Here is an 8,748-nt window from a genome sequence, read left to right on the forward strand (position 1 = left end):
GTACCTACCTTGATTTACACTAGCTTCTATTCATATATGCTTCATGTTGTTATTTTTTTTTTATAGGTAAACAGTATTATTATTATTTGTGTATTTAGCGGACGCCTTTATCCAAGGCGACCTAACAGAGACTAGGGTGTGTGAACTATGCATCAGCTGCAGAGTCACTTACAACAACAGCTCACCTGAAAGACGTACTCATGGCGCATGATGTGCTCAGTACTTCATAAAGACATGTGAAATAAGAGATAAAGTGAATGTGTCAGAGCCTACACCTGAGTTAAGGTCAAAATGCGTAAGAAAGTCAAGGTAAAAAAAAAAAAACTCTGCCATCTAGTGGACATTTTTTTAAAAAGAACACAACGGAGATCTAAAAAGAAGGGACAGGACAGACAGAGATAGATTGCACCCTGGACAAAAAAAAAACTAGTTTCATTTTTCCAAGGTAAGTTTCCCAGATCCCACAGAGAGGGCACTGAAAAATGGATTTGATTTTTTAAATGTCTCGCCTCTTTAAAAGCATGTCCAATAGCGTTGCATGTTATATTTGTATAATCAAAGGGTGATAGCGTATACTGGTGCTTAATAATGATAAGAGAAGACTAATTAACTCATTTACTGACTGCTCAGGGAAACACATTGCTAATCATCTATCAGAGTGGATTAAAAACTGAAAAGCCTGAATGATCTTGGGGAAAATCGATTCCGATTGATCATTAAAAAAAAAAATTAAGCTACACTTCCTGCAGTTTTGTAAATTAGTTGAAGTTTTCTGCACTGGGTTTTACATTTAACCTTGGCAGATGTTCTCAAAATGGGGGTCAACCCACTGAAAGTCTAAATCCCCTTTTGCGGAACCTACCCGGGTCAGGGCCCGGTGTCATGCGAGTCGGCTACTTGATTTCACACTGCTTTTGATAAAGCTGGGTTGACCTGGGTGACAGACACAAGTACACAATGCGCGTATCAATGCCCTGGAAGCAGCTTGGTACTGACGCTTCTATCCAAGCTTCTCAGCCCAAATGTTGATTACAGTAAATGTGTCTTCATCCCTGCTACAATCTGGCTCATGGTGTGTCTCAATCAACAAATGTATATCTAAACAGAATAGACAGAAAGGTTCCTTGCGGAAGTGAAAACTTCACGTAGGCGAGGCTGTCATGAATGGCCATCATGCATTTTGTCTTGCTCAACCTGGATCAAAGCGTGTCGACCCACATCCTAGGGTGGGTCGTTGGGACTCAGGTCAACCCGGGTACAACCCAGGTAGTGGTTTCACACTGCGCAAGATTGTGACCCTGGTAGCCAGAACCAGGGTCCAGACCCAGGTAGAAGTGCCAGTGTGAAAGGGGCTTTAGTGAAGTCACGCTATAATCACACCAAATCTGCTTTTTTTCATGTTCTGCTTACACAAACATATAAAAACAAACACAGCTACACAATAAAAATGAGCACTCAAATCATTTCTGCTCTGTCACCATGATGTCACAGCTGCAGTGCACGGACACAGGTCTGTAGAATACCGCAGACATGGTAGGCTTTAAAAATAAATAAATAAATAAATAAATAGAAAGTGTTCTATATTCCAAAGGTTTCAGTGGATTCCATATGGAATTGCCAGCTCAATGGAGGCACTAATCCAGACACTGTGACAGACAGACGCTGTGGTAGAGAGCACTTACTAGACTAATTAAGATTTACTGAGCTCAGGAGACACTTTTTTTTATAATTATTACTTTTAAAAGGGAACAACTAATTGTACTGTAGTCCCAACGCTAGTAACAAACCATGCAGCTATATGAACTGCATACCAGATCTGGGACAAATATAGTTGCAATTGATATTTTATTTGTAAACAACAACTATTTCAAATAGTTGAAATATTTAAAGATCTATGCTCGAATAAATCAATTTTGTTTTTAAATATTAATTGAACAAAGTTATATATATATATATATATATATATATTATATATTATATATATATATATATATATATATATATAATATCTCCCAAATATTCCCAAATAATAATCAAAAACTAAAACCTAATTATTACCGTAAATGTATAATTATGTACCAAGTTTTGCAATTACCACATGGTGGTTGAGGAGGATTTCTAACAAGGAAAATGCTAAACATGTTCAATTCAATAACTTCAAAACATGCCATTAAACCAGTGGTTAAAGATATCTCATTGTTTTCAAATATTTACCAACTGAAATAAAATGTTCAAATATTTAAATTAATTGATCGAATTAAATCTAATTGCAATGGAGCAGTTTCCAAAAGATAACTAACAAGGACAAGGCTTAACCTGCTTAGAATGCTTAGTCAGGCTGCTGGTACTTATTTATGAAGATTTTCAAGTATTTCAATGCATTTCAACCACTTAAGATATTTTCAAATAATAGTTGCTTTCTGTGATATGTATTTAATTATTTTTAAATAATAGTTACTTTTCACAAACCATATTTATAACTATATTTATATGTATGCACCATTATAAATATTCTAAATTACAAACAGGGTTTAAATTTTTGTTTTACAAAAAATAAGTGCTAACTCTGCACTGAAGTGTCACTACAGAAGCGTGCCGCCAGTTTCAATTTCCGGGCTGGTCAGAAACAACCCAAGCATATAATTGTCTTTTTTTTTTTTTAAGCAGTTAGTTGTACAGCTCGACTTTATCGGAAAAAAAAAACAAAAAAAAAACACACCATTGCAATGGAAATAAATCCCAACATGCAGCAATTACCTTTTAATTACATTTTTTGACTGTCTGTATGCACTGAAAAAATATTGGAAAAGCTGCCTCACAAGCCAGAAATTTTCATATGCAGTACAGTATGCGGCAGTTCAGGAAAACAAAAGTGTGCTTTGCATAATGAAACAGCTTATGTCAATCACGACTGGGAAATCAGGGTTACTTTGTGATCTTAATTTTAATTTCTGTTCTTCTCAGTTCTGCTCCAGCTATATTTGTAATGAAAGTACTATGGATATCAAATTATATTATGTCACCTCTCCCCACTCAATAGATAAATAAACAAAACAAAAACTTAACCTGTAGACTTTGGGCAAACATACACAGGGTTTTGTCTTGTTATCTTGCAAGGCTCCATGCTTTGTTTAATTGTTTATATTATTATTTCCAATGGTAACAGTTCTCTGAACGATGTTGATTACTAAGATTATGCCTGCCAACACTAAAGATATCACTACACAGTTTACTGGAAGACTCTGAAAAGGCACTTTGGGTTGTAGGTGAATCTGTTTCCAGCACTGCAGTTTGTATTTGTGTGTTTCTTTTCTTCTTTTTATAATGACAGCAATCTAAATGACTGCAGACACTACCATATACACACACATACACACACACACACACACACACACACACACACACACACACACACACACACACACACACACAGTATATATTGTAACAGCTGTAGGGAGGCATGGAGAAAGAGACAGTGTACCAGCAGCAGCAGCAGGATGGACTGTGGACTGCGGACTGTAGAGTTGTCATTGTGTGCCTGTGTATTCATCTCTGTTATGTCTTCATTTGATAAAAATGTATTTGTTTCTAATTGTATGCCTGCGTGTCTCCAATCAGAACTGCAAGGACTGGCTTTAGATGCCGTCGCAGTGGCCTGGTTGTGTCAGTCTGTCGTCTGTTCCAGTCCTGTGTGTTTCATTTAATAAAAAGACCTATGTGTTTCATTTAAATGTTGTTTCCTCTACTTTATTCTGCTTATATATTACAAATTCTACTGTTTAGTGGTTTTATAGATGAAAGTTATACCAAAAAAAAATGCAAAGACAGAAATATCTTTCATGTTAACAGACATGATTTAAACGCTGTCCCGCTACTTCTTGTGCTTGTGTTTAATCTAACTAAGCTAACCAAACTACAAAAATAAAAATCTGCTGGGGATACATCTGGTTTTAAAGCAGGCTAATCCCTTGACTACACTTTATTAGCTATGGTGTACACATGAATTCAATCTCTTCAATACACAAACAAAGCTGACAGGCATTACTACAGGCATTACGTTAGCACAGAGAACAGGGCCCCCAACGGCATAACTGAAAGCAGAGTAAAGTTCATAATAAACGCATGGAGGAAGCACTTCTAGGCTGCACAGTGCATAATGAATGAATAAATGAAAGCTTAGCAATTGAAGTAACAGATACAACACCTGAGACCATTCAAAATGCATCCCTAAAGTTGCTGCTGTAGTGTAGAAGCTTGCTATGTGTTGTACAGTCTTAGGTGTTCAATTAAACAGTGATGGCAGTTACTGTTTAAATGCAAGGGTTCCAAAAGCTAAACCCAAAGAAACTATATGATTCTATACAGATCCTTCTTTTCTAAGAGTGTGCCCATCCCAACGTTGCCTGTGTCTTTTCAGTACAAATGATCAAAATCTCAAACACTGTCACCCTTTCTGATGGTGCGTGTGCATTTGATCTTGCACTGGTGTAATGCCATTTTTTTTTTGGTATAGGTGCAATCAATTGGGATGTGATTTGTTTTCCTATAAATATTTCCATTTTTTTTTTTTTTTTTTTTTGCAAACTCAAACTGGAAACAATCAATTCTAAAAAGAAAAAAATAATTCACGATGAACAAGACAAAACGAGAAGTCCACTGCAAAGTTGCAGAAGTAAAAAAAAATAAAAATGTACAAGAACCAAATGTATTGCATAAGATAAATATTTGCATACTATTTTCTTGATGGTGGAAAAATATGATAAATTATATTTCAATAATTGAAAAAGACCGAAAACAGCATAAGGTACCAGATTTGAATGGGCGCTTGCCTGCTTTCTGAACGGACATTGTTTAGAAGTTGTTTAGGCATGCACAAGCATCACTGTTTACCTGAGTACCTGAAAATAACACTACCCTGGTAGCCGGCTCCTTTGCAAGGAACGTATATCAGGCTTATGTCTATATATAGCAGAACTAAAATAATGTAATATAATTAGCGGACAACATGATCGGAATTCACACCAGGAAATACCTCTAATAATAATAATAATAATAATAATACCTTTGAATAACAGTTTTACAAAGGTGTACTTTAGGGTTACTTATACTAGTGTCAAGAAAAAGCTGCGCTTCAATATAAAGAATATGTGGTCAGCGTACGGTCACCTAGCTCTACAGTAGGGTAGACCAGGGTTGAATGTCACACGGGCTGGTTGTCACAGTGCTCATAGCTATGAAGCTAGACAGCGCAGGCAGGTGATACTAACACTGAATGTGGGTTCTATTGTCTGGAAGTCAACCATCTTGTAATTTGAGGTCAATTGCATCTGACATAAAGGTTAGCACTTTTTTTTCATACCCAAAGTAAGAAATGTACGTCTTGTTATTTATGTTATAACTCTTAGTAGTATTGGAGTTTGTTTGAACTGGTGGCCATGTTAAATAGAACCAGATACTGGCTATCTTTTGGTGTGAAAACAAAACCAGTAGGTTCTCCCAGTAGTACTGAGAGAATTCAATTATCATGTAAAGTCTGGCTGGGGCAGGTTGTCTCATAGTTTTGGGGGTTGGTTGTCACATGTAAATCCTATAGGATGAAGTCTTATATTTTTTCTTTCTACTTTTTTTACACTAAAATGTGGGATATGTCGCCATATAACGCTTATTTAAATTATTTACTGTTTGTCCTCTGGTTCTGTGGAGGCTGTGGTATTATTTTGTAGCATGGGTCAACATTTCAAATATATATATATATATATATATATATATGGTATTTTTTATGTTCACAAGTGTTTTCGGCCATTGTGCACAGTAGAAATCTTTCTTATTTATGTATTTTAAAAAAAAAAAAAAAAAAAAAAAAAAAAAAAAAACTAAAAAGAGCATTATTGTCTGCTGTAAAAGCAAGAACATGCCGCTGTGACAACCAACCCCAGTATGGGGCAGGTTGTCACAGGTGACCGGCGCATTTTCAACCATCTAAATATCATATTTGGAATAAAGTTATGCTGAAATCATCAATTTGTATGTGAAGAGTTATTCTTCAATATAGCGAGGAACAGAACCCCGCAGCATGGCACCAGATTGAGGAAAATAATAATGAGTGAAAAGTGTGCCACCCAGCCCCGGTCTCCCCTACACTGTAAATTCGTTAACACCAGCTGTTTGTATTTAAAATGAAACGAATTATTACATTACATGACTGATTTACTTGCATCTGTTTTTATGATTGACAAATTACAGCAGTCTACTTTAAAGCCATTGCCCAGGCAGGATTAGCAACAACCGGGTACTTTCGAAGGATTCCAAAATTGCCGTGTAGAACTCAGATTAATGAGACTCTTCGTTAGTGAAAGTTAACACTTCAGAAAATGGGTTTAAACACCTGCCCAACTCTCCTACTGGGCAAAACGTTATAAAATAAATACATGCAACTAATAATTTATACACTATACTTACAAAAGCCAGGCACCCGAATTTTAAAACAACGATAATCAGTATATTCCTCATCCTGACATCTGTGTCAGCCCTCTAGAATGCGAGTACTCCGTTCAAAAACCATCCGCTCCAATTGTTGTCTCAAATAATATCAAATTTAAGCCAAGTTGCTTCACTTGGGCACGATTAAAAAAAAAAAAAAGTATTTATGTAAAGTGGAAAGGATTTACACATAAGACAAAACGAAAACGCGTAACAGCTCAAATTGCAATCAAACTACCGACGCCCGGTCAGAAGTTGTAAGGCGCTCAACTGCTAGACAAACTCCTCTTTTGCTCCTGTCACTTGTGCAGTCTGATGTGGGCTGTCTGCGGTCAAATGTGTTCCATGAGACTGAACAGGCTAAGCCACTGAGACGCGGCTTTTATAAACAGCGAGCCCCAACTTCCAGAACTCGTCCTCAAGCCCGTCTGTTTAACTGTGTGGTGGCTGGTTATAAATGGAAGGGGATTCGTGTTGCTCTACTAGGCTATCTCCAAGCCAGGGGTCTGCATTTTTAATATGAAACATGTCTATTGTATTTGCATTGTATTATTCATTTGAAAACGTTTCCCTTATGGACTGCCAACTAGCAACATTACCATGTGTTTATTGAGGACATGTGCGTAATTTAATCGTGTGTAAACTGTTATAAATTTGTCCATAGGTACAGAGCAGTTGTGTAAATATTGTTAAGATCCTTTACTAGGCAAGTACAGTAGCCTAGGGCACAATTCAACGAAGTGACTGTAACCCTTAGACAAATGCAGAACGTCAAAACCAATTACTCTACCGGCATACCAAAATAGTTGTATCTTTTGAAAACATTAAACGGGTGTTGTTGACCTGTGCGTTTACAAGGGAAAAGCGCGTTGTGTTTCGAAATGTCTGTAGTTCTCATTCAGGCTACACGTTGTTAACCAATAGGCTACTGATTGAGTTCATGATGGCTATTTAAATCTGAAGGTCACGAGACGATGTGAAAACGTGATCAGCGTGAAAATCAAAAGCTAAACTACACAGTTTTTAATTAAGACTGCTGCCAACTGTATCCATTATTTCTGTTGCTCAAACACAGCATGCGTGTGCGGTACACACACCTACGCGCATTTATTTGGACAAAACATAGGCCATTATGATATCTAATTTTTAGACAAATACTTTTTAGTAAGACGATACAAAATTATCACATTTCGGAGGGAACATCCCTCATTAGAATGAATATAGAGAGAATAGAGAATGAGTTATTCTCTCTTTCCAGATGCATATCCTGATACAGCGTGCAGTAGAAGTTGAAGAGAATGTGGGAAAATACGGTTTTCATCAGGTCACGATTTTTAAATCATATAGGTTTTTGAAATGTTAAAACAGTATGTGTGTTTTGTATGGAGTTCAAGAAGTTGCCCTACTTAAATAAATAAATAAATAAATAAATAAATAAATCATATATGCTTTATAAACCAGATACTAGATATGGCTATGTGAAGAAAAAAATGGGTACTATGCCTTCAACTTTAATGTTAAAGACGTTTTAAATGCAAACGATCTTGAATCTGCTATTTCCATTTTATTTATATACACAATATGCACTCTACTTGTAAAATGTAAAAATAAATATCATGTTTATAGCCAAATGAAGAAATGTCCTTTCGAATTCCACCAGCGGATATCCCTAACAGTGTCATAATGGGTTAAAGGTATTATTGTGTTCCTTGTTTGTATTACTGTGTGTGACTGTGAACTGGCAGTGTCTGGCATGCCTGTATCCTCTGCCTGCATAGTTCCACCCAGTAATCGCAGCTGAGAGTCGCTCACAGTTGAGAGAAGCTTCCAGATCTGCCCCTTACCTGGTGTGCAGAATAGATCCTGAACAGCAGGCTGGATCACTTCAATGAATATGCAAATTTACTTTATTCGATAAAACAGACTTAACAACATTATTTACAGAACTCACTGTTTTGTGAATGGGGCTGGTTGTAAGATCTGCTATGACTGTGCATTCCTGGGCTTTCCAAATGAGAGCTTCTCCAGTATGCTGACATCACTTTCTTCTCTGGAAGCCTTGCACAGTGACAGTGAAACTAAATATATCAGGCAACATTTTCAGATTATCAATAATTCTCATTGTTTTGTAACAAAAGTATATTTATAGAGTTACTATACTCACTTTTTAGATAAACAACACATCCCTTTTTGGCTCATTTATACAGTGGCTTGCGAAAGTATTGACCCCCCTTGGTATTTTTCCTATTTTGTTGCCTTACAACCTGG

At 36.5% G+C, this 8,748-nt stretch overlaps 1 protein-coding gene across 1 annotated transcript in view; it reads right to left on the reverse strand.

Annotated features, from left to right (window-relative positions):
* The window catches only part of LOC121314073 (vasoactive intestinal polypeptide receptor 2-like), a 68,483-nt gene extending 61,667 nt beyond the window's left edge, over positions 1–6,816 (reverse strand). The window contains exon 1 of the mRNA XM_041246895.1: positions 6,460–6,816. Coding sequence (XP_041102829.1) covers positions 6,460–6,510 — 51 coding nt within the window. The 5' untranslated portion in view covers positions 6,511–6,816. The remainder of the gene's footprint in view (positions 1–6,459) is intronic.
* Between the last annotated feature and the right edge of the window lie 1,932 nt (positions 6,817–8,748).

The sequence above is a fragment of the Polyodon spathula genome, chromosome 4, assembly GCF_017654505.1.
Source record: "Polyodon spathula isolate WHYD16114869_AA chromosome 4, ASM1765450v1, whole genome shotgun sequence".
NCBI lineage: Eukaryota > Metazoa > Chordata > Actinopteri > Acipenseriformes > Polyodontidae > Polyodon > Polyodon spathula.